Consider the following 27,972-nt stretch of genomic DNA (forward strand, 5'->3'; position numbering starts at 1 on the left):
ATCTCTCTGCCCTGTGCACCTTTCCTTAATGGCCCTGGTTGCTTTGTCTATTAGCATTTCAATAACCCATTAGATCTCTGAGGAGGGCCGTTTTTTTTTTGGTTTTTTTTTTTTTGTTTTTTGTTTTTTTTTTTTTTAAATCCTTTTTGCTTTTTCTAAAACAATTACTCTAAGAAGCTCAATACAGAAAGCTTCAAAGAATTGCAATTTGGGCACGTCAAGTCAAGAGCAGAACTAAGAGAGCTCTGAGACAAAAGGCAATAATCCAGTGGCTGAGAAAATTCACTAAACAACACAACTTCCCAAGAAAAGGGGGGTGTCCGCTCACAGCCACCATCCTGGTGGACAGGAAACACTCCTGCCCATCGCCAGCCCCATAGCCCAGAGCTGCCCCAGACAACCCAGTGTGACGGAAGTGCTTCAAATAACAGGCACACACCACAAAACTGGGCGTGGACATTAGCCTTCCCTGCAACCTCAGCTGAATGTCCCAGAGCTGGGAAGGGGGAGCAGTGTGAATTAACAGAGCCCCATTCAGCCATCATTTGAGCAGACTGGGAGCCTCCCAACACAGCCCAGCAGCCCAGAACTGCCCTGGGGGGACGGCACTCACCTGTGACATAGCACAGTCATCCCTCAACAGAGGACCCGGGGTGCACAGCCTGGAAGAGGGGCCCACTTGCAAGTCTCAGGAGCCATACGCCAATACCAAAGACTTGTGGGTCAGTGGCAGAGACAAACTGTGGCAGGACTGAACTGAAGGATTAGACTATTGCAGCAGCTTTAAAACTCTAGGATCATCAGGGAGATTTGATTGTTAGGGCCACCCCCCCTCCCCGACTGCCCAGAAACACGCCCCACATACAGGGCAGGCAACACCAACTACACACGCAAGCTTGGTACACCAATTGGGCCCCACAAGACTCACTCCCCCACTCACCAAAAAGGCTAAGCAGGGGAGATCTGGCTTGTGGAGAACAGGTGGCTCGTGGACGCCACCTGCTGGTTAGTTAGAGAAAGTGTACTCCACGAAGCTGTAGATCTGATAAATTAGAGATAAGGACTTCAACTGGTCTACAAATCTTAAAAGAACCCTATCAAGGTCAGCAAATGCCACGAGGCCAAAAACAACAGAAAATTATAAAGCATATGAAAAAACCAGACGATATGGATAACCCAAGCCCAAGCACCCAAATCAAAAGACCAGAAGAGACACAGCACCTAGAGCAGCTACTCAAAGAACTAAAGATGAACAATGAGACCCTAGTACGGGATATGAAGGAAATCAAGAAGACCCTAGAAGAGCATAAAGAAGACATTGCAAGACTAAATAAAAAAATGGATGATCTTATGGAAATTAAAGAAACTGTTGACCAAATTAAAAAGATTCTGGACACTCATAGTACAAGACTAGAGGAAGTTGAACAACGAATCAGTGACCTGGAAGATGACAGAATGGAAAATGAAAGCATAAAAGAAAGAATGGGGAAAAAAATTGAAAAACTCGAAATGGACCTCAGGGATATGATAGATAATATGAAGCGTCCGAATATAAGACTCATTGGTGTCCCAGAAGGGGAAGAAAAGGGTAAAGGTCTAGGAAGAGTATTCAAAGAAATTGTTGGGGAAAACTTCCCAAATCTTCTAAACAACATAAATACACAAATCATAAATGCTCAGCGAACTCCAAATAGAATAAATCCAAAAAAACCCACTCCGAGACATATACTGATCACACTGTCAAACATAGAAGAGAAGGAGCAAGTTCTGAAAGCAGCAAGAGAAAAGCAATTCACCACATACAAAGGAAACAGCATAAGACTAAGCAGTGACTACTCAGCAGCCACCATGGAGGCAAGAAGGCAGTGGCACGATATATTTAAAATTCTGAGTGAGAGGAATTTCCAGCCAAGAATACTTTATCCAGCAAAGCTCTCCTTCAAATTTGAGGGAGAGCTTAAATTTTTCACAGACAAAGAAATGCTGAGAGAATTTGCTAACAAGAGACCTGCCCTACTGGAGATACTAAAGGGAGCCCTACAGACAGAGAAACAAAGACAGGACAGAGAGACCTGGAGAAAGGTTCAGTACTAAAGAGATTCGGTATGGGTACAATAAAGGATATTAATAGAGAGAGGGAAAAATATGGCAAACATAAACCAAAGGATAAGATGGCCGATTCAAGAAATGCCTTCACGGTTTTAACGTTGAATGTAAATGGATTAAACTCCCCAATTAAAAGATATAGATTCGCAGAATGGATCAAAAAAAATGAACCATCAATATGTTGCATACAAGAGACTCATCTTAGACACAGGGACACAAAGAAACTGAAAGTGAAAGGATGGAAAAAAATATTTCATGCAAGCTACAGCCAAAAGAAAGCAGGTGTAGCAATATTAATCTCAGATAAAATAGACTTCAAATGCAGGGATGTTTTGAGAGACAAAGAAGGCCACTACATACTAATAAAAGGGGCAATTCAGCAAGAAGAAATAACAATCGTAAATGTCTATGCACCCAATCAAGGTGCCACAAAATACATGAGAGAAACACTGGCAAAACTAAAGGAAGCAATTGATGTTTCCACAATAATTGTGGGAGACTTCAACACATCACTCTCTCCTATAGATAGATCAACCAGACAGAAGACCAATAAGGAAATTGAAAACCTAAACAATCTGATAAATGAATTAGATTTAACAGACATATACAGGACATTACATCCCAAATCACCAGGATACACATACTTTTCTAGTGCTCACGGAACTTTCTCCAGAATAGATCATATGCTGGGACATAAAACAAGCCTCAATAAATTTAAAAAGATTGAAATTATTCAAAGCACATTCTCTGACCACAATGGAATACAATTAGAAGTCAATAACCATCAGAGACTTAGAAAATTCACAAATACCTGGAGGTTAAACAACACACTCCTAAACAATCAGTGGGTTAAAGAAGAAATAGCAAGAGAAATTGCTAAATATATAGAGACGAATGAAAATGAGAACACAACATACCAAAACCTATGGGATGCAGCAAAAGCAGTGCTAAGGGGGAAATTTATAGCACTAAACGCATATATTAAAAAGGAAGAAAGAGCCAAAATCAAAGAACTAATGGATCAACTGAAGAAGCTAGAAAATGAACAGCAAACCAATCCTAAACCAAGTACAAGAAAAGAAATAACAAGGATTAAAGCAGAAATAAATGACATAGAGAACAAAAAAACAATAAAAAGGATAAATATCACCAAAAGTTGGTTCTTTGAGAAGATCAACAAGATTGACAAGCCCCTAGCTAGAATGACAAAATCAAAAAGAGAGAAGACCCATATAAACAAAATAATGAATGAAAAAGGTGACATAACTGCAGATCCTGAAGAAATTAAAAAAATTACAAGAGGATACTATGAACAACTGTATGGCAACAAACTGGATAATGTAGAGGAAATGGACAATTTCCTGGAAACATATGAACAACCTAGACTGACCAGAGAAGAAATAGAAGACCTCAACCAACCCATCACAAGCAAAGAGATCCAATCAGTCATCAAAAATCTTCCCACAAATAAATGCCCAGGGCCAGATGGCTTCACAGGGGAATTCTACCAAACTTTCCAGAAAGAACTGACACCAATCTTACTCAAACTCTTTCAAAACATTGAAGAAAATGGAACACTACCTAACTCATTTTATGAAGCTAACATCAATCTAATACCAAAACCAGGCAAAGATGCTACAAAAAAGGAAAACTACCGGCCAATCTCCCTAATGAATATAGATGCAAAAATCCTCAACAAAATACTTGCAAATCGAATCCAAAGACACATTAAAAAATCATACACCATGACCAAGTGGGGTTCATTCCAGGCATGCAAGGATGGTTCAACATAAGAAAAACAATCAATGTATTACAACACATTAAAAACTCGAAAGGGAAAAATCAATTGATCATCTCAATAGATGCTGAAAAAGCATTTGACAAAATCCAACATCCCTTTTTGATAAAAACACTTCAAAAGGTAGGAATTGAAGGAAACTTCCTCAACATGATAAAGAGCATATATGAAAAACCCACAGCCAGCATAGTACTCAATGGTGAGAGACTGAAAGCCTTCCCTCTAAGATCAGGAACAAGACAAGGATGCCCGCTGTCACCACTGTTATTCAACATTGTGCTGGAAGTGCTAGCCAGGGCAATCCGGCAAGACAAAGAAATAAAAGGCATCCAAATTGGAAAAGAAGAAGTAAAACTGTCATTGTTTGCAGATGATATGATCTTATATCTAGAAAACCCTGAGAAATCAACGATACACCTACTAGAGCTAATAAACAATTTTAGCAAAGTAGCGGGATACAAGATTAATGCACATAAGTCAGTAATGTTTCTATATGCTAGAAATGAACAAACTGAAGAGACACTCAAGAAAAAGATACCATTTTCAACAGCAACTAAAAAAATCAAGTACCTAGGAATAAACTTAACCAAAGATGTAAAAGACCTATACAAAGAAAACTACATAACTCTACTAAAAGAAGTAGAAGGGGACCTTAAAAGATGGAAAAATATTCCATGTTCATGGATAGGAAGGCTAAATGTCATTAAGATGTCAATTCTACCCAAACTCATCTACAGATTCAATGCAATCCCAATCAAAATTCCAACAACCTACTTTGCAGACTTGGAAAAGCTAGTTATCAAATTTATTTGGAAAGGGAAGATGCCTCGAATTGCTAAAGACACTCTAAAAAAGAAAAACGAAGTGGGAGGACTTACACTCCCTGACTTTGAAGCTTATTATAAAGCCACAGTTGCCAAAACAGCATGGTACTGGCACAAAGATAGACATATAGATCAATGGAATCGAATTGAGAATTCAGAGATAGACCCTCAGATCTATGGCCGACTGATCTTTGATAAGGCCCCCAAAGTCACCGAACTGAGCCATAATGGTCTTTTCAACAAATGGGGCTGGGAGAGTTGGATATCCATATCCAAAAGAATGAAAGAGGACCCCTACCTCACCCCCTACACAAAAATTAACTCAAAATGGACCAAAGATCTCAATATAAAAGAAAGTACCATTAAACTCCTAGAAGATAATGTAGGAAAACATCTTCAAGACCTTGTATTAGGAGGCCACTTCCTAGACTTTACACCCAAAGCACAAGCAACAAAAGAGAAAATAGATAAATGGGAACTCCTCAAGCTTAGAAGTTTCTGCACCTCAAAGGAATTTCTCAAAAAGGTAAAGAGGCAGCCAACTCAATGGGAAAAAATTTTTGGAAACCATGTATCTGACAAAAGACAGATATCTTGCATATACAAAGAAATCCTACAACTCAATGACAATAGTACAGACAGCCCAATTATAAAATGGGCAAAAGATATGAAAAGACAGTTCTCTGAACAGGAAATACAAATGGCCAAGAAACACATGAAAAAATGTTCAGCTTCACTAGCTATTAGAGAGATGCAAATTAAGACCACAATGAGATACCATCTAACAGCAGTTAGAATGGCTGCCATTAAACAAACAGGAAACTACAAATGCTGGAGGGGATGTGGAGAAATTGGAACTCTTATTCATTGTTGGTGGGACTGTATAATGGTTCAGCCACTCTGGAAGTCAGTCTGGCAGTTCCTTAGAAAACTAGATATAGAGCTACCATTCGATCCAGCGATTGCACTTCTGGGTATATACCCGGAAGATCGGAAAGCAGTGACACGAACAGATATCTGCACGCCAATGTTCATAGCAGCATTATTCACAATTGCCAAGAGATGGAAACAACCCAAATGTCCTTCAACAGATGAGTGGATAAATAAAATGTGGTATATACACACAATGGAATACTACGCGGCAGTAAGAAGGAACGATCTGGTGAAACATATGACAACATGGATGAACCTTGAAGACATAATGCTGAGCGAAATAAGCCAGGCACAAAAAGAGAAATATTATATGCTACCACTAATGTGAACTTCGAAAAATGTAAAACAAATGGTTTATAATGTAGAATGTAGGGGAACTAGCAGTAGAGAGCAATTAAGGAAGGGGGAACAATAATCCAAGAAGAACAGATAAGCTATTTAACGTTCTGGGGATGCCCAGAAATGACTATGGTCTGTTAATTTCTGATGGATGTAGTAGGAACAAGTTCACTGAAATGTTGCTATATTATGTAACTTTCTTGGGGTAAAGTAGGAACATGTTGGAAGTTAAGCAGTTATCTTAGGTTAGTTGTCTTTTTCTTACTCCCTTGTTATGGTCTCTTTGAAATGTTCTTTTATTGTATGTTTGTTTTCTTTTTAACTTTTTTTTTCATACAGTTGATTTAAAAAAGAAGGGAAAGTTAAAAAAAAAAAAGAAAAGAAAAAAGACAAACAAGGAAAAAAAAAAAAAAAAGATGTAGTGCCCCCTTGAGGAGCCTGTGGAGAATGCAGGGGTATTCGCCTACCCCACCTCCATGGTTGCTAACATGACCACAGACATAGGGGACTGGTGGTTTGATGGGTTGAGCCCTCTACCATAAGTTTTACCCTTGGGAAGACGGTTGCTGCAAAGGAGAGGCTAGGCCTCCCTGTATTTGTGCCTAAGAGTCTCCTCCTGAATGCCTCTTTGTTGCTCAGATGTGGCCCTCTCTCTCTGGCTAAGCCAACTTGAAAGGTGAAATCACTGCCCTCCCCCCTACGTGGGATCAGACACCCAGGGAAGTGAATCTCCCTGGCAACGTGGAATATGACTCCCGGGGAGGAATGTAGACCCAGCATCGTGGGATGGAGAACATCTTCTTGACCAAAAGGGGGATGTGAAAGGAAATGAAATAAGCTTCAGTGGCAGAGAGATTCCAAAACGAGCCGAGAGATCACTCTGGTGGGCACTCTTACACACACTTTAGACAACCTTTTTTAGGTTCTAAAGAATTGGGGTAGCTGGTGGTGGATACCTGAAACTATTAAACTACAACCCAGAACCCATGAATCTCGAAGACAGTTGTATAAAAATGTAGCTTATGAGGGGTGACAGTGGGATTGGGAATGCCATAAGGACCAAACTCCACTTTGTCTAGTTTATGGATGGATGTGTAGAAAAGTAGGGGAAGCAAACAAACAGACAAAGGTACCCAGTGTTCTTTTTTACTTCAATTGCTCTTTTTCACTCTAATTATTATTCTTGTTATTTTTGTGTGTGTGCTAATGAAGGTGTCAGGGATTGATTTAGGTGATGAATGTACAACTATGTAATGGTACTGTGAACAATCGAAAGTACGATTTGTTTTGTATGACTGCGTGGTATGTGAATATATCTCAATAAAATGATGATTAAAAAAAAAAGTAATTAAGAGATACATAGTAATTTAATGGAGAAACGGTGGGCTTTTTAATAAATGGTGCTGGCACAACCAGATATGTGTAGAAAAACAAAGAACCTTGATTTTTACCTTATACCAGGCACAAAAAACTCTAAATGAAGCAGAGAAATAAATTATTTCTTTTCTTCTGAAAGAAAATTTAAGGGAAACTGTCTTTGCAGTCTCAGATTAGGCAAATATTCCTTGATAAGACACAAAAAACATGAACCATAAAAGAAAAAAAGATACTGGATTTTATAAAAATTGAGAACTTCTGCTCTTTGAAAGATACCATTAAGAAAATGAAAAGGCAGGGTACAGTCTGCAAGAAAATATTTGCAGTACATTTGCCAGACAAAAGATATGTATCCAGAATTTATACAGAAATTTTACAACACAATGAAAAGGTCAACAACCCCATATGTGTTTGGGGGGAGGGGGGAGATTTGGACACTTCCCAAAAGAAAATATGCAAAAGGTCAATAAGCATGAATTGCTACTCAACATCAGTCACTGGGGAAATATAAATTAAAACCACAATGTCCTACCACTACACACTTACCAGAATGGCTAAAATGAAAAATACTGACAGTATCAAGTGTTAGTGAAGGTGTAGAACTGTTAGAACTCCCACACATTGCCTATGGGAGCGTAAAATGGCATGAGCATTTTAGGAAACAGTTTGGTAATTTTCTGTGGCGTTAAATGTACATTCACCATGTAAACCAGGAATTAATTCCACTCCTAGGTATTTACCCAAGAGAAATGAAACCATGTATCTACAAAAAGTCTTGCAGATGACTGTTCATAGCAACTTTATAATATCCAAAAACTGGAAACAACCCAAATGTCCAGCATCTTGGATAAACAAATTGTGAGAATACTACTCATCTCTAAAAAGGAATGAACTACTGATATATGCAAGAATAAAAATGACTCTCAAAACCGTTTTGAGCAAAACAGCCAGACACAAAAGTAAACATGTTATGTGGTTCCATTCATGTGAAGATCTAGAACAAGCAAAATGAATCTCTAGTGACAGAAATCGGATCACTACTTATCTGGGACAAGGGTGTGAGGGTAGGGGAATGACTGCTGAGGGGAACTTTATTGTTCATGAATTAAACCTCAAGTTGATTTTAAAAATCATAACAAGAAATACTATCAACACCTATTTGCCAACCGTTTTGAAAACGTGCATGAACAGGGCAAATTTCCTTTAAAAAAATAATTTATCAGAACTGACTCAAGAAGAAATTAAAAGCTTAAAAGCTTTTTATTTTAATAGTAGTGAAACTATTAAATAAATCTTCCCACCAAAAAAGTGTACAGCCAGATGGTTTTACAGGCATGTTCTAACAAACTTTCAAGCAAGAGGTCATCCTCATTTTAACATTATTCCAGGCAATGGAAAAGGAAGGACTACTCTCCAGCTGATTCTGAGAGGTCAGCATAACCCTGATTACAAATCCAGACCAAAACATCACAAAAAAGGAGAAATTACAGTTCTGTTTCACTCATGGATACAGGTGCAAAAATTCTAAACACATTAATAAATCGAATTCAGTTATGTGTAATAAAGATAATACTTAACCTCCAGGTTGGGCTATTCTAGGTGTGCAAGGAACTGCAATATTGGGAAATCATAGAAGAATTCACCACAATAATAGATTAAAAGGGAAAAAACTATGGTCATTTAAATAGATGGAGTAAACACATTTGCTAAAAGTCAGCACTTGTGTATAAGCAACGTTTTCCATGTAGATTTGGTTTTGTTTTGTTTTGTTTTTCATTTTAATTGAGGGAGTGTTGTTGGCAAGAGTGAGAGACGATATAATCAGAAACTTAAAAACTGTACTGTTTTACTGAGTGGCCCACAAACCCTGGTGTAGAGTCCATTATGAACAGCACATTGGGGAAGCAGCATTAACAGTGGTTAGGAGCACAGATGCTGGAGCCACAAAGCCCCAGGGTCAGTCCTGGCTTGGCCCCTTGCCAGCTGCATGTGACTGTAGGCAAGTTACTTACACCCTCTGTGCTTCCGTTGTCTGTGTAAAATGGGGGTAATAATAACTTTCCATAGATAGTTGTCATCAGGCTGAATGAATTAACAAATGTAGAGCTCTTAGAACAATACTGACACATAGTAAATGCTGTACTATATAAGTTTTAGTTTTGATCATTGCTCTTAAAGCTTATCAAATAATGTCTTTTATATTGTCCTATTTAAGGCATCTCAATCTTAGTCAAAAGGCTAAGTTAATGACTTAAATCTAGTCTTTGATTAAAAGGGTCTCCTTTTCAGAAGTTAAGGCTTAAAATGTACAGGGTTCCTATTTGGAACAATGGAAATTTTTTGGTAATGGATGGTGGTGATGGTAGCACAACATTGTGAACATAATTAACAGAACTAAATAACATCTCTGAATGTGGTTAAAAGGGAAAATGTAAGATTGTGTATATAATAATAGAATAAAAGTTTTGAAAAAAAACTATGCAACAGCACAACACAGTGAACCCTAAGTTAAACCATGGACTCTTGTTAATCGTACAATTATAAAAGTGTGCTTTCATCAATAGTAACAGATGTACCACACCAAGGGAAGGTGTTAATAGGGTGGTATATGGGAATTCTGTATTTTATGCATGATTGTTCTGTAAACCCACAATTTCTCTAACAAAAAAATTTTTTTAATGCTCTTCTTTTCACATTACGAACTGACTTCTCTCTGTATGTGTCTCATAGGTGAGTGACTTTACCTGGAGCCATGATGGGACTCAAGCACTTATTTCATACCGTGATGGATTTGTTCTTGTTGGTTCTGTCAGTGGGCAAAGACACTGGTCGTCTGAGATCAACTTGGAGAGTCAGATAACATGTGGCATATGGACTCCCGACGACCAGCAGGTAATGCCCTGATTCTAATAGTAAACCATGAAAGCTGAGAAGGAGAGGAAGTTAAATAACTATCACATGGGAAGAAGGGGAGGGTGGAGTTCAAAAGCTTTTATAAAGATTCACAAAGAAAAATAACAAAACTGCATAGGTAAAAATTAAAACAAAAATTATTAAACTTGGAGAATTTAGATTTAGAGAAATAGTATTTCCCATCAGTATGGTTAACATTGACTTAACATTTTAATTTTATAAAATGTTCATACAAATTTATTTTAAAATTCACATAAATAGCCAGTTGATAAACGGACACTGGAGATGAATTAGTAATTGACAAAAGAGGAGGTTCAGCTAGTCAACAATCGTATAGTGAATAGGTATTCATTCTCAGGGAAAAAAATGCAAAATTAGCACAGTATGAGGGTATATTTTTCACTTATTAGCAAAAATATGATTAAAAGATACAAATGAATTTTATTGAATAGTGATGAGTACTCTCAAATAAGCATTCTCATCCATTGCTGATAAAAGGTATGTTAGATCTTTGGGGAAGCCATTTGCAGATTATGTCAGTGGTCTTTTTAGAAATTTATCTAAAAGATGCAAAAGGGAAGAAAATAGAAGTGAATTCATTAAAGCATTATTTATGATAGTAAAAATTGGCAACAGTCTACTTGTCTAAATAGGAGAATAGTCAAATAAACTATAGTACAACCCCTTAAAGAATCATATAGTAGTTGAATAGATTTTAGATTGTAGTTATGAAAATGATGTTATGCTTATAATGTGAAGAGAAGAAAAATCAGGATACAAAATGGTATGTGTGGTAGGATTAGAATATTATGAAACAACCAAAAGAAACTTTCATCCACATAGTAAAATGAACTGAAGGAAATGAATCAAAATGCTACAATTAATTAGTATGAGTATGTGGGTGATTTTTTTTTAATTGAATTTCAAAATTTTCTTTAGTACACCTGTTTTACTTTCATAATGAAATAACAATAAGTTAATTAGATCATGTATAAATTATTCTAAAAATGGAAAGTTGACTAGTTTAAACCCTTATAAATATAAAACTTGGATTTTCTAAGTGTAGCAGAATCCTTAAAATGACAGAATATTTCATAACAGTGGTTTAGATTTAGTATTGAGAAAAGCAAGCAGTGTAATACAAAATCGTAGTTTTTATGTTTGAGCCACTTTTCTTACTGAGTTGCTTTGTTCTAGCCCCTATATATTTCATGTTTCCATTTCTTCAAGTGAAAAACATGAGTATTTTTCCCTCTCTTCTCAAAGATAGTATTATGAGAATTATGAAAAAAATGTTCTCAATTCCAAGTTTCTTCCCTCCCACAAAGGCATCTAATTATCCATTAGTATATGGATGTATTTATATGAAACATGTACATTTGTTTATTATAAAGTTTTGTTTTCATATGTCTTAACTGCTCCTAGATCTCCTGAAAGAGAAGTATGGCACACGGGAATTTCAGGCTCTCACCCTGCCCCTTGTGCCATGCACTTAACCTTTCCCTGTGTCGGTTTCCTTTTCTGTTCCGAGGGATATGAATTATTTCCTGCCTAACACCCAGGGCTTCTGTAATGTTTAAATGAGGCAACAGATGTGAAAGCACTTTAAAAAAAGACAAAAGTGAAATTCTTGGCCTCACATCTTCCCTCACCTAGAGTAATGGGGTCCATGAGCCATCTCTGAGGCTCACCTCATGTTCCCAATGAGCAGTGCCAGCCCGTGTCCCTACTAGACCACACCTGTAGTGTGACAGATGGGGAGACCCAGAGATCCTGGGGATAGAACAGTGAGTAAGGCTTGGCCCTGCCTTTGAGGTGCTTGGGGACCAGTTGAGGAGATAGGCCAGTAAATACACTGCTGCTGTATGCCATGGTAGTGCTGTGATGGAGGACCTTAGAGGAAGGGGAGATGGGCGCTCTCACGCTGAGTCTGGGGGGCAGCATTCCAGGCAGCATGAGCAGAGTTGTGGAGGTAGCAGGCAGCATGGTGTTCTGTGCAACTAGGAGTAGTTTGGTGAACTGTGAGGTGGTGGGATGTGTGGAAAGGAATGGAGCTGGGACTGGGGAAAGTTGTAGGGCCATGATCATGGAGAACCTTCCAAGACCACACTGAGGAACTTGGCCTAGATCCTGTTGACCTGCAGGGCATGCAAATGGCTGACTGGGCAGGTGACTACTTGTACTGATTATATATTTAGGGCTAACAGGTAGGATTTTGTTCAAGTGACCTGCTTCACTGCCTTTATAAAAAGTTTTGAAGACCACTGAAGCAATGAGGATCCTCTGAATAATTTAATGTAGAGAAGAGGTGTTTGTTGAATACTCTGTCAATCATGTTTGAACTGAGACATGGAAAAATAATATTCCTTCTTCCATCTCTGTTAATCTTTTATATCTCTTGCTGGGTTTGGATATTATTAATGAAAAAGACTGCTGGAGGGCCAACCCTAATTTTGTAAAACGACCTGTGTACCAATAACAACTTAATATCCAAACTCTCCAAAACACTGAAAATCTCTGCTGATCATGTTCAGACACATCCAGTGATGGATCAGATTCCTTTCTTTCTCCCAGCAGTGCCCCTCCCAGAACCACAGCCCACCTGCTTGGGTCTGAGCTTGCTGCCCTTCAGGCTTGTCACACAGCTGTCCCCCTTGGCACTGTCTCTGGGGTCACACACACCTTTTACTTTCGTGGCTTCTTCCGTCATTTTGGTGGAGCACGTGTTTTGAAATGTCCAGATGGTGTGCTTTGGTACGTCTGATTCACTTCTTTAGCTAGGGACATATGGTTGCTTTCAGCCTGGACACTCATGTTTTTCAGCTCTAGGACATATCTTATTTAATTCTGTGATATTTTATTCTCCATTTTTTTTCTTTATTTCTGGAAATCTTGTTTTTTCAGATGTTGTTCCTTGTAGATTAATCATCTGATTTTGACATCTTTTCTCCCCCGATTTCTGTTTTTTTTTGTCTGCTTTATTCTCTTTTCTGGTTGGTTGCATTTTAAAAATCCCCTTTACAACTGTAATTAGCAAAAGCTCTGTTTTGTTTCCTGATTGTTCCTTACAAAAAAAAAAAAAAGCATCCTATTGTTTCATGGAGGATAGAACAATATGAGGATATTACTTTGAGGCCCTGATATTTTGTTCTGTGCTCTTCACTGTCTTTTCCCTCCATGTTCTTCTTTCTGTTTCCGTTTTGGTCTATCTTTTCATCTTGGATCATGTTAGGTGCTTTCCTCAAATGTCTGATGATCTTTGGTTAACTGTTATGTATTCAAAAGAATGGAAAAGCTAACTGGAAGCCTTGTATGAGGGAGTCGGCTGTTGACTGATGGGGTTCCCTGTGGAGGGAGGAGTAGACTTTTCTTTCTTATTAGGAAACCTGCCCAACCAGCAGGATCTGTCCTTCAACAGTCTCCTAAAGCAGGAATAGGTGTCAAAGGTGGCTATTGATGGATGGACCTTACCTAGTGACTGAAGCAGGCTCAAGTGTTTTCATTTAGTATGTCGATTTTTCACCATATCCCCACACCAAGGCCTTCTGGTTCAACCCTTCCAGAAAATAAAATACACATCTTCTGTCAGTGTGGTTGCTGGCCTGCATGCGGTGGGAGAGGAGATGTGGAGGTCTGACTGTATCCTCCTGTTTACACCTCCACCACCACGGCACCACCACCACTACCACTTTCAGAAGAGTCTCTGGGTTCCATAGCACAAACCACCACACTTCTTGTCTTCTTCCCTTTTCCAACTTAGGGCTTCAACTTGCTCTGATCTATTTGCTCAGTTACCATTTGTTCTTCTGCTTTCCAGCTTTTAAGATATTGTCATCTGTTGTCTAGTGTCCTCTTCTCTCCAGTTCTCTGCTGGAGTTTCACTCATTGCTATCAATTTAGTGGGGTTTATTGGGGTGTTCAATCCACCATGTGACCCTCATAACTTTCTAGTCCTTTTTCTTACCCCATTCCACACTAGTCAGAGTGGACTATTTTGGTTTCAGAAGCATAGATCATTTTTCTACCTTTGCCCATTCTGTTTCTTCTGCCCTTTTCCCCTTGTCCATCTGGTGAACTCCCATTCATCCTTGAAAGCTCTACTCAAAACATCACCTCGTCTGTTCAGTCTTCCCTAATACCACCTCCCTCCACCCTCAACCCCAAATGGGGTTAGATGTTCTCTTTCAGGGTTCAGTAGCACTTCCTGTATACTAAGAGCACATTTTGAAACATTTTTCACATTGTGGTGTAATTTTTTATTTCGTTGTTTTCTTCCTGACTAAATGTAAGGGCAAGGACCATGCCTCATTCTTCCCTGGAGCACACAGCTCCATGCTGGCAGTAGTGTAGGCATTGCAATAAGTGAAGAAAGAATGGCTTTTCTAAAAGTGCTAGCTTCCGTCACCACTGTGCCCTGGTGATGACTAAGTTCACAGCCTCTTGTAAAGAATTGCCATATTCCCTACCCATTCCCAGATACCTACGCATACATGAGAGGTTTACCTGTATATCTGCCCTGTGAGGTCCAAGCATTATTTTTTCCTTCCTAATGTTTTAGACAGAAAAGTCTAAATTTTTGTTTTTTCACCTCTGCCAGAACTGATGTGGAGGCTCTCATTAGTTAAGGATGGTTAGATTCAGGTATTTTTGTTGCTGTTGTTTTTTCATTTTTTGGCTATGTGGTTATTCCTCCTGTAGAAAGCAGTTCTCATGCGGATTTTAATATCTGAATTCTTCCTTCTACTCAAATCCGTGAAGTTTCTGTATGTGAATTATTGTCAATTTAGTCTTAATCCATGATACAGAAAATCCAACGCAGTGAAAATTATTAGATATTAGAATACCCTATCAAGAAATTTTATATGATTTCCTTGGATAAAGCCTGCAAAGATTTGCCATTTTCTTGGGATACTTTACCAGTGGCACTGGCTGAGTACAGCAAGATAAGATTTATGACATCTTAATAGATGTCTCCCCCCAAGTCTTTTTTCCTTTTTTTATTCCCATGTCATATCTGACCCCTTTCATTACCTCCCCCTATCTCTTCTTCACTCTACACCTTCCACTCTGTGGTAATGAGAATTTTTATTTATCATGAACCAACAGACTTTCTCTATTAATATTCTGAAATTCTCATTTTCACCCAGTTTGCCTATGACACATATTCATGATGAACATCCTAGAATTACGTTTAGGAAGTTTATAGTCACAGGACGGAAACTTTAAGGCTCATTTCCTTTAATGAAGACACCAGTCAGTGTTAACAAATAATAATATTAAAGGCAAATGCTTGTACTTCATAAATTTAGAAAGTGCTGATAATTAGCCAGTCCATAGAGTTTGTCCAGGTGCTGAAGGATGCAAACCATGATTAAATTATACAGCAGAGGAGACTGTGTGATGATGAACTTAGAAAATGTGTTGGGAGCACAATCCTATACAATAGGGGATAGGAAAGTAGAGTTGTAAAAACAGATTTTCTTCCCCAAATTATTTATAGATATTCTCTTAAAAGTGAAAACTGTTGTTTCAATAGATACATGTTATGCTTGACCTTTAATTATAATAAATAACCAGTGCGTTCTCCTTTGGAATGTTCTGTCGGTATTTTGTAGCATGCTGCTATCCTTTCTAGGGAAAAAAAATATATATTTTTCACCTGGTTAGAATGTTTAAGTGTTCTTAGAGAAGGTAATAGTCCTACTGAAAAGAACTAATCAGTAGGTTGAAAAATGTAGATGAACTGAGTTCTTTGTAAGTATGATTATATTTTAAATACTCATCTAAGGTAGTCTCCCTATTTAAATGGGAATCTCCCTATTTAAAATATGGGACTCTCCCATTTTGTGGAACTTGGCCTTGTTTAGAGGACAGTTTGGTGTGAAATGGGAATTCTTCACCTAATGCATGTTTTTGCTAAATGTTTGGACTTTAGTTTTAGATAATTAGAGGTAATGTTTGTTTACAAATAAAAAAGCTTAAAAAAAAGTTGGGGGGTCAGGTAAGGGTGTTAAGTATTTAAATAGACCTGACATTTCCTTAGGTACTTTTAAACCATGACTTCGGAAGTAGAGAAGATCTGGGTTAATAAAATTAGACGCCAAGATGAGATTTCTGTTTTTCAAGTGTTATCCATGCATATGTAAGGGAGGTGACATTTTCTTCTCTAGCTTCTATGCTGGTTGGTTTTTTTGTTTTTTGTTTTTGTTTTCCCAAGACAGAGGGAATGTTTATTCTTTTTGCTTTTGTTTACAAAGAATAGGTCTCAAGGCTCTTCTTGTCCAGTAAAGGGAGGTTTTTCACAAACTGTGATCCCGCCTGATCTGATGTGTCCTGATGCGATGGGTGATTCTAAGCCCACTGGTGTTGGTATAGCAGTTACAGTGTTGGGGCCATATGGGGACAGCAGCACAGCAACAGTCACTACCAGTACCCCTTGAACTGCTGTAAAATGAAAGCTGGTTTCTGCAAAGTATAAGGCTAGACTGAAGGAAGCATATTATTCTGCATATTTTATACATATACTTTGCAGGAAATATGACCTTTATTTCCTATTTGGAATGGAGAGGAATCAGGACTCGAGCAGCTAGTATAACAGTCATCTTTTCAGGAATATCAATGGTTGAAAAATGGACTGTTGTAGATACTCAGATGCACTAAAGATTTATTCACTTTTTGAATGTAAGGTCGTGACTGAAGTACCAACATAGAACGCAAGGAGATTATTAACTCTCTAACAGTATTCCAAATCATAAAGGATACTGTGGGGATTTTTAATTATATAATTTTAGAAAATTGATTATGAAAAATTTCAAAATGTATCAAAAATAAATAGGACAAAGAACCCTCATATTTTGCAACCTATGCTTTTTTCACCCCTTTTTTTCTTTGTTTTCTTTGCTGTTTTTAAAGTGAATCCCAGATAGTGTGTCATCTCACCTGTACATATTTCAATATAAATAAATCTCTTCAAAGAATAGCATTTCCTTCTGCAACCATGGTATATTATCACACCTCCTCTTTTCTTTACTTTGAAGAAGATTCTCATCAAATTAAAGTAAATCATTTGTCTGGAATTTGATTTGCCTCTGGCATCAGAGGAGATAGAGGTATTTATTCTGAAGGTTTTCTTTTTCTTCCACTGTCAGGTATGAAACGAGATATAAAGAGAATGTTGCAAAACAATTTATTCCTACCTTTCCTTCCTCAGCTAAAACCTGGTCTTGCCACCACCATTTTATAAATGAAAATAATTTACTGATATTTGACACTAACACATAGATGAGATCCACATTTTGAAAGAAAAAGTCAAACTTAACAAACCAGAATAAGAGTCACAGTTCAGTATTTGCAAAGTTTCTTTCTTTTTTTTTTTTTTTGTTTTTTGTTGTTGTTGTTGTTTTTAATTCACTGTAAGAAAAGATTTCCCTTTGCTGTTCCTGTACTGCTGGTTTTTGGACCAGCTCAGCTGGCTGCCCCCCGCATGTCACTCCCACCTCCTTCAGTCTCTCACAGATGTCTGTTCTGACACACCTGGCCTTTTAAAGTAGTACTATGGGCATGTATAGGTTTTAGCATCCCTGAAAAGACTTCAAAGCCATGGTGCTCAGCATTCCACTAGAAGAATGTGGAAAGCTTTCTTATATGGGTTCTTGTACTTAGATTATATTTTTTTAATCTGTAAACCCCCTGGAGTTGCACATCTGGGTGGTCCTTTCCTAAGCTGAAGGCCCTTGATGGCGGGTGAATGGTTAGTAGGTTCGAGGGCCTGTGGTGGAGCTCCTGGCTGGTGAAGAGCCAGTTATCTGCATGTGGGAACACACCTTGGAAATTAGGGTCTCTCTAAAACCAGTAGAAAGAGCAAGTCTCTTCCCTCCTTCCCCATTAGACTCACCCATGGCTTTTTTAGTAGTGCATGTACTGCCAAAGGAAAGCCCATCTTTATTTAAATCCCTGAACCAAACATATATAGGAATTATTCTTGCTAAAATAGGAAAGGGACAGATGAAGAACAATTAAGGAAAATAATGGAAACCTTCCACCCTACATGGCCATCTTTATATGGTATTGAGGCTGTTTAATTTTTAGGTTTTCTTTTTGTGTGTGTTCTGGAGATTCTGTTGTTGAACTTTTGGTGGGAGAAGATAGATTTCTTTAGCAGAAACAGGTGCAGCTACTGTCGTAGTACTTTCTCTTTCATTTTCTTTTGTCAATGTTTTTTGGTTGACTGAAAATAGCAATTAAGACTTTTAAAAATAAAGTTGCCCTTTGTTATTTCTGTACTTAGATCATTGATTAACTATGTAGAACACTCTTAGCATAAATAAGTCATAAAATACATAAATAAAAATCTTTCTTGAAATTTACATTTCGTTCATTAGGCCAAGAATGAAAAATATATGCAGACTATTATTACATAATGCCTTCTTAAGAATATATCGGTAGCCTAAATTTATTTTAAAGTCTGTTTCTTATTAATTTATCATTAGATTTTGTACACATTCCTTTTTTAGTATTATCAATACCACAGTAAGATGATGACCGTGGTTTTGATGTGCAGCCTTTACATTAACGCCAGTGATTGGCCAGATGGCTGAACTACAAAATCGAGCCGCCCAGGCTCTCTTGCAGCCCTTCCGAGCAGTGTGCCCTGCTGCTCTGCCAGCCTCTGCCCTGGGCACTCATGGCATCTTGGCATCACATGGGGAGGAGGTGGGTATGTGCTGCTTCACACGAGTGCCACTGCCAGTCACGGTGCTGTTGGGTCTGCTCACATCGCTGTGCGCTCTCAGAGCTGCCGGCAATTCAGGGAACTTTTACTCTCTTCGGACCAGAAAATCATCACCTCCTAGTCCTTTTGTTGAAGAAATTGATTTCTAGCCACAGGAAGAAATTGTTATCAAAATATTAAAAACTATATTTCTATGTGTTTCAAAGATTTATAGCATTTTGAAACAGGAAAGGATTTGAGAGCTCATCTAGTATAACTTTCTCAGCTTACAGATAAGATTGAGACACAGGGAGAGTCAATGATCACCCCAAAGTTACATGAGTGGTTAGGAGTTAAAATAGGACCAGACCAGACCCCAGTCCTGATTCTTTGCAAAAGAAATATTATTTCTCCAACAGGTCTGGACTGGCCACAGCAAACAGCAAACAGGGTCAAGCATTGTGTGCTGTTTCCCACTCAAAAAAAAAAAAAAAAAGTGTGCCTTAATCCCTAAGGGCCTCTTGGGGCCCTAGACCTTTGAGCCTGCTGCAAAGACATAATACAGGGCCATAGTCCTGAAACATTTCTTCTACCTTAAAACGTATGTAAATATATTTTAATAGTGTATTTACATAGTATAAAATTCTAAACATTCAAAAGGAAATATAATGAAAAGTCCCCTTCTTTCCACTGCTCCCAAGCCACCAGGTTCTGTTCCCTAGTTGTAAATTGGTGTCTCCAGTTACCTGTGTGTTCTTCTGGAGATATTCTAGTTAAATGCATTTTTTGTTAGTCCCTTAGACTGTTCCCCTCCACCCTCAGAAAACAATATGTGGGTGTGCTTTTGAAGGTGATTTGGCCTAAGGAACATGATGAATGCCTCAAACAGGAGATTATAGAACCCTTTATTTGTTTTGTTATAATTAAAGGTGCAATGAACTTTAAAATGGAACCTGAAAGATTTGGGGAAGAATATTCAGCCATGGAATTGTTTAACATTAAATTTGATGTCTGATGCAGGTAGGAAGTCATTAGACATAGGTTAGTCTCTCTTCTTTATGGGTTAGTTTGAAACTAGTCTTTTCTGAAGTGATCAGAGGACTTCAAAATTACTTGTTTAGGCCAAAGATTCAGATATTTTATTGTGAGTATTTTGGGTGAAATTTCTTTCCTATATATATGTCAGAATAAATCTTAAATTAAATATATATTTTAGAAGTGATTGTTATAGTCACTTGGGAAATTACATTTTATCCCTTTAAAAAAAAAAAAGATATATTCTGTTATTAACTGTCCGGTTTCAGAAACTCTTTTTCTTAAGTTGTAAGACATTCAAATCTGGCCTTGAAATACATTTGAAGGTCAGTTTTCTGAAACCCAGCAGGGAGGTCTTTAAAACAAAAACAAAAACAAAACTTTTACTACAGCAGCATCTCAGAACAGAGAAGGTTCTTTAAAGAGCAAAGGGACATTATAGTTTGTCCTTTCATTCCTCTCTCCATACCAACACATTTAGATGTTTGCCACCAGTGGTACTAAGGTTACTGTTAGTAATTCATAATCAGTTTGTTATTTAAAACACAAAAGGAAATAAATGGGAAAAAGACATATACCAGGATTTAGTTCCAATGCTATTAATTAAACTCTACTTCAAAACAGGTGAACATTTATAGAAGCTAGTATTTTTGAAGTGAAATTTCCCAATATGTTCTTTATTCAAAAATAAAGGTACTGAAGAGATATCACCACTGCTCTTGAAACATATTTCTTTTGAATGGTTTTACCTCCTCTTCCTGCCTCCTTTGGTTACAATTTGGCACATTTGAAATTACTAGTAATAATTGTTACATTTTCAAATAACTTTATCTAAAAATAGTTTAGAATGGAGTATATTGAAATTAAGAGGTTATGTGGCGATGCCATAATTATTTAAAAATTACATTGGTACTAGAAACTGCCCTGAGAACTTCTGGGGAAGATGGCAGAGTAGGAAGGTCTAGGACTCAGGCCTCCCACCCAAACAGCTATCAGGAACTGTCTGAAACAACTATTGGGCTCTGGAGGCCAGAAGAACACAACGCAGCATCCAGTGAAGAGCGGGAGGAAGAGGCTGGTAAATTTACAGTAAAGAACAGTGAGTTGCTCTCTCCATGCGGCAGCTGCCAGTGCCCATCCCCCATTCTCATGGCAGGCCACCTTGGGGTCCACTCCCTGGCTAGCTTGCTGGGGACAGAAAGGAGCATAAAAATCCTCTTCCCCAAGAATAGGGGTGGACACTGGATCACCAATCACTGCTTTTGATTGGTTCTTATATTTAGGTCTTTGATCCATTTTGAGTTGATTTTTGTTTATGGTATGAGATTGATTGTCCCAAAGAGTAAAACCAAGTGTCTAACTGCACACTTGGACAAACTAGTAAAAAGTAATCCCAAAGCAAGCAGAAGGAAAGAAAGAAAGAACTAGAAAAGAAAAACATGAAATTGAGAATAAAAAAACAATAGAATTAACAAACCCAAAAGTGGATTCTTTGAGATCAATGAAATTGACAATCCCTTAGCTAGACTGATAAAGAAAAAGAGAGAAGAAAGAAATAAATAAAATCAGAAATAAGAGGGGGCACAGTACTACTTACCCCATAGAAATAAAAACAATTAGACAACTTAGATGAAATGGACAAATTCCTAGAAACACACAAACAACCTACACTGACTCTAGAAGAAATTGACTACCTGAACAGACCAATTACAAGTAAAGAGATTGAATCAGTCCTCAAAAACCTCCCAAAAAAGAAAAGCCCAGGACCAGATGACTTCACGGGTGAATTACACCAGTCATTTCAAGAATTAATGCCAAACTGCTCAAACTCTTCCAAAAAATTTAAGAGGAGGGAACACTACGTAATTCATTCTGTGAGGCCAACATCACCCTAATACCAAAGAAAAGAAAATTACGGACCAGCTTCTGTAATGATCATAGATGCAAACAGAATCCTTTCAAATTGAATCCAACCACCCAGCGAAAGAATTATACATCGTAATCAAGTGGGGTTTATCCTAGATATGCATGTGTGATTCAACATAAGAAAAATGAATTAATATAAAACACAACATTAACAGAACAAAGGGGAAAAACTACATGATTATTTTCATTGACACAGAAAAGGCATTTCACAAAATCTAGCTTCCTTTCTTTGTAAAAACACTTCAAAAGGTAGGAATCAAAGGTAACTTCTTCAACATGATTAAAAGCATATATGAAAACCCCACAGCCAACAACATACTCCATGGTAAAAGTCTGAAAGCTTTCCTTCTAAGATCGGGAGCAAGACAAGGATGCCCGCTGTCAACACTATTATTCAACATTGTGCTACAAGTTCTAGCTAGAGCAGTTAGGCAAAAAAAGGAAATAAATGGCATCCAAACCAGAAAGAAAGAAGTAAAACTTTCACTGTTTGCAAATAGCATGATCCTGTACTTAGAAAGTCCTGAAAAAACTGCAACAAAGCTACTAGCGCTAATAAGTGAGTTCAGCAAGGTGGCAGGATACAAGATCAATATGCAAAAATCAATAGTGTTCATATACACTAGTAATGAGCATTCTGAAAAGGTAATCATGAAAAAATTTCTATTCACAATGATAACTAAAAGAATCAAATATCTAAGAATAAACCTTACCAAGGATGTAAAGGGTCTGTATGCAGAAAACTACAAAACATTGCTAAAAGAAATCAAAGACCAATAAATGGAAGGACATTCATGGTAATGGATTGGAACACTAAATATCATTAAAATATCAATTCTGCCCAAAATGATTTACAGATTCAACCCAATCCCAATCAAAATTCCAATACCCTACTTTGTGGAAATGGAAAAACCAATTACCAAATTTATTTGGAAATGTAAGGGGCCACAAATAGCCAAAAACATCTTGAAAAAGCAGGATGAAGTCAGAGGACTCACACTTCTTGACTTTAAAGCATAGTACAAAGCTACAGTAGTCAAAACAGCATGGTACTGGCATAAGGATAGATATATAGACTAATAGAATTGAATTGAGAGTTCAGAAATAGACCCTCACATCTATGGCCAATCAATATTCAACAAGGCTGCCAAGTCCACTCAACTGGGTAAGAATAATCTCTTCATCACATGGCGTTGGGAGAACTGGCTATCCATATACAAAAAAAGGAAGACCCCTATCTCATACCTTAAACAAAAATTAACTCAAAATGGATCAAAGGCCTAAATATAAAAACCAGGATTATAAAACTCCTAGAAGAAAATGCAGGAAAACATCTTGGGGATCTTGTGTTAGGCAATGTTTTCTTAGACTTTACACCCAAAGCACAAGCAATGAAAGGAAAAATAGATAAATGGGACCTCCTCATAATTAAAAACTTTATGCATCAAAGGAATTTGTCATGAAAGTGAAAAGACAACCTACTCAATAGGAGAAAATATTTGGAAACCACATATCTGATAAGGATTTAATATCTAGAATATATAAAGAAATCATAAAACTCAACCATAAAAAGACAAATAACCCAATTAAAAAATTGGCAAAAGACTTCAATACACATTTCTCCAAAGAGGAAATATAGATGGCTAAAAAGCCTGTGGAAAGATGCTCAACATTACTAGTTATTAGGGAAATGGAAATCAAAACCACAGTGAGATACGATTTCACACCCACTAGAATGGCCACTATTAAAAAATCTGAAAACTGCTAGTTTTGGAGAGGATGTGGATAAATAGGAACACTCATTCATTGCTGGTGGGAATGTAAAATGGTGCAGCTACTGTGGAAGACAGTTTGGCAATTCCCCATGGAACAGTTACAGATTACAAAAATCAGAAATGAAAAGGGGAATATTACTACCAACACCCCTGAAATAAAAAAGACTGTAAGAGCAGACTATTAGCAACTATATGCCAATAAATTAGATAACCTAGATGAAATGGAAAAAATCTAAGAAACATGCAAATACCCATATTATCTCAAAAAGAAATAGAAGATCTCCACAAACCAGTTACTAGTAAACAGATTCAATCAGTCTCGCACCAAGAACAGCCCAAGACCAGATGGCTTCACGGGAATTCTACCAAACATTCCAGGAAAACTTAACTCCAGTTCTGCCCAAACTCTTCCAAAAAGTTGAAGAGGAGGGAACACGCCCTAATTCATTCTATGAGGCCAACATCACCCTTATACCAAAGCCAGATAAAGCTGCCACTAAAACACACACACACACACACGCACACACAGAACAGACCCATTTCTCTTATGAATATAGTTGCAAAAAACTTTACAAAATACTAGCAAACCTAACTCAATAGCATATTAAAAGAATCATACACTATGCTCAAGTGGGTTTTATTTCTGGTATGCTGGGTTGATTCAACATAAGAAAATCAATTAAAAAAATACACCACATTAACACATGATGGATAAAAACCACATGATCATTTCAGTTGATGCAGAAAAGGCATTTGGCAAAATCCAGCACTCCTTCTTGATAAAACTCTTAGACACTATAGATGGAAATGTCCTCAGCCTGATAAAGGACATATTTGAAAAGCCCACAGCTAACACATTACTTAATGGTGAAAGAGTGAAAGCTTTTCTCTCTAAGATCAAGAACAAGACAAGCATGCCCACTGTCACCACTGTTATTCAACATTGTACTGAAAGTTCTTGCTGGAGCCATTTGGTAAGAAAACGAAATTATCAGCATCAACATTGGAAAGGAAGATACAAAATATGCAGAAAATTTTGAATAATCCACACCAAAGCTCCTAGAGCTGATAAATGAATTCAGCAAATTGACAGGATATAATATCAACAACCCCCAAAACATTAGTGTTTATATACACAAGCAGTGAACATTCAGAAGAGTACATCAAGACAACATTCCACTGACAGTAACAACTAAAAGAATCAAATGTCTAGGAATAAATCTAACAAAATATAAAGACAGAAAACTACAAAACATTGTTTTAAGAAATCAAAGAAAACCTAAATAAATGGAAGGATAACCTGTGTTCATGGATTGGAAGAATAAACATCATTAAGATGTCAGTCCTACCCAAAGTAGGATGCAGTCCCAATCCAGTTTCCAGTAGCCTTCTTTGCAGAAATGGAAAAGTCAGTCATGAAATTTACATGGAAGGGTAAGGGTCCCCAAATAGCGAAAGCCATTCTGAAAAAGAATGAAGTTCTTAAAACTTATGACAGAGCTACATTAATCAAAATAATATGGTGCTGTGTGATGGTAACACAATATTGTAAGTACTCTGAACAAAGATGAATGTGAGTATGGTTGAAAGAGGAAGACTAAGGGCAGGTATGACACTAGACAAAAAGAAAGAAGATAAAGACTAGGATTGTGTAACTTAACGAAACCTAAAGTGGTCATTGATGGTGATTAAATTATAAATATAAGAATGTTTTTTAAATGAGGGAGAACAAATGGATGTCAACATTGCAAGGTGTTGAAAATTGGATGGTATGGGGAAAAAATACAATCAATGCAAACTAGAGGTTATAATTAATGGTAACGTGGTAAGATGTTTCTGTTAATTGTGACAAAGGCTATATAAGAGGGGGATATAAGGGAGTGATATGGGATTCTTGATGGTGGTGATGTTGTCTGACCTTTTTATTGTATTTTATTTTTATTTTGCTTCTATCTTTTGTATTTTTATGCATTTTATTCTCCTTTACCTCTTTCTTTGGGGAGGAGATAGAAATGTCCTCATATAGACTGTCATGGTGAATGCATAATTATGTGATTATACTGGGAATCATTGATTGTGTTTACTTAGGGTGGATTGTAGGGTGTGTGAATAAAACTGTTAAAAAATGAACAGAGGGATACAAGTGCTAGAGGAAATGTAGACAGAGGGATATAACTGTTGCCTGTTGGTACAGAAGTAGACCCAGCTAGATGACAGTGTGGTGGTTCCACAGGAAGCTAAGCATGGGGTTGCCATATAGCCCTGCAACCCTGCTATTGGGTATGTACTTGGAAGAACTGAGAGCCACGACATGAGTGGACATTGCACACTGGTGTTTGTGGCAGCCATATTCATGATTCGCAATGAATGGAAGTGGCTTAAGGGTACACTGACTGATAAATGGAATGGCAAACTGTGGTGTATACATACAATAGAATACAGAGCAGCGGCAAGAAGAAATGAAGTTGTGAGGTATGCACCCAGGTGAATGGACCTTAAGGACAGTATGTTGAGTGAAGTAAGCCAGAATCGAAAAGATAAACATTATAATGCCTCACTAAACAGACTAACTATAATGTGCAAACTCTGAGAATTGAATCTGAGAGCATAGCTTATCGGGAAGGCTTATGGTAAAGGTTCCTAGATTGTAAGCTTTTACAGCAGTCACATCTATTCATGAGTTGTAATGGTTATTTCTAAATTCTGAGATGCTGCGCTGGTGGGTCCATGTAACTTTGGGTATCTGTGTGATACCCGAGAGTCAGAGCCAGAGTTCAGCAGCTATGAATGTCAGCATTACCCCATACAGCAAATGTAAAAAAAAGCTGAAAAAGAGATCAGACTTCAGTTAGAGAGATATGAACAAAATGGACTTGATTAGAACTAAGGTAAACCAGACTAAAGGGAAAAGGATGATATTGACTGTGTTTTAAAACCTCAACTTCTGTGTGAGACCAAAGGAAGAAATGTTTATTTGGTGCAAAGTCTATACTTTCTGTAGCATGCTATATAATTTAACTTGTATGGTCAGTTTATTCAAACACCATAATTACATAGAACCTTGAATTAGAGGGTGAGATCTGGTTGGTTTGTACAAGTTAGCATGAAACCCTGATACATCCCAAAGTAATTTGGGCAGAGAATAAAAATGTATTTGCAAAGCCCCCTTGAGGGCCTGGGGAAAAATGTGGAAACATTAAACTTCCCGCCTGGAGAATTCCTGATACTCTCACAAGCCCTGGGGACTATCATTGTAGTAGGCCAAGCCCTCGATCTTGGGGCTTGCCCTTATGACGCTTGTTACTGCAAAGGAGAGGCTAAGCCTACTTATAATGGTGCCTGAGTAACCCCCAGAGAACCTCTTTTATTGCTTAGATGTGGCCTCTCTCTAAACCCACTCGGCTGGTAAACTCACTGCCCTCCCCGCCACGTGGGACGTGACTCCCAGGGGTATAAATCTCCCTGGCAACATGGGACATGACTTCGGGGGATGAGCCTGGGCCCGGCATTGTGAGATTGAGAAAACCTTCCTGATCTCAACTGGAGAAGAGAAGTCATTCTGGAGGTTATTCTTATGCATTATATTGATATCTCTTTTTAGGTTTTAGTGTACTGGAATAGCTAGAAGGAAATTTCTGAAACTGTTGAGTTGCAATCCAGTATCCTTGATTCTTAAAGCTATAACTATATACCTTACACGGTGTGACTGTATGATTGTGAAAACCTTGTGGCTCACACTCCTTTTATCTAGTGTATGGATGAATGAGTAGAAAAAAAGGGGGACAAAAAGTAAATGAATAATAGGGGGAGAGAGGAGTATGAGATGTTTTGGGTGTTCTTTTTTACTTTCATTTTTATTTTTAATTATTATTTTTTGGAGTAATGAACAATGTTCAAAAAATTCTAGGGATGAATGCACAACTCTGTGATGATACTGTGAACAATTGTACACTTTGGATGATTTATGGTATGTAAATATATATCAATAAACTTGCGTTTTTAAAAAACAGCATGGTACTGGCACAAAAACAAATATATACTAATGGAATCACACTGAGAGCTCAGAAATCAACCTTCACATTTATGGCCAACTGATTTTTGACAAGGGGGTAAAGACTACTCAATGGAAAGAATAGTCTCTTCCACAAATGATGCTGAAAAAACTGGATCTCCATTTGCAAAACCAAAGACAGAAAAAAAAAGAGAAGGACCCCCTACCTCACCTATTATTCAAAA

At 37.6% G+C, this 27,972-nt stretch overlaps 1 protein-coding gene across 3 annotated transcripts in view; it reads left to right on the plus strand.

The window, feature by feature from the left end:
• The window catches only part of TULP4 (TUB like protein 4), a 336,350-nt gene that overhangs the window by 226,988 nt on the left and 81,390 nt on the right, over positions 1 to 27,972 (plus strand). For all 3 annotated transcript variants that reach the window (XM_037820591.1, XM_037820601.1, XM_037820610.1), the window contains one exon: positions 10,108 to 10,269. In XM_037820591.1, the coding sequence (XP_037676519.1) occupies positions 10,108 to 10,269 (162 nt within the window). The remainder of the gene's footprint in view (positions 1 to 10,107; positions 10,270 to 27,972) is intronic.

The sequence above is a fragment of the Choloepus didactylus genome, chromosome 2 (genome assembly GCF_015220235.1).
Source record: "Choloepus didactylus isolate mChoDid1 chromosome 2, mChoDid1.pri, whole genome shotgun sequence".
NCBI classification, from domain to species: Eukaryota; Metazoa; Chordata; class Mammalia; order Pilosa; family Megalonychidae; genus Choloepus; species Choloepus didactylus.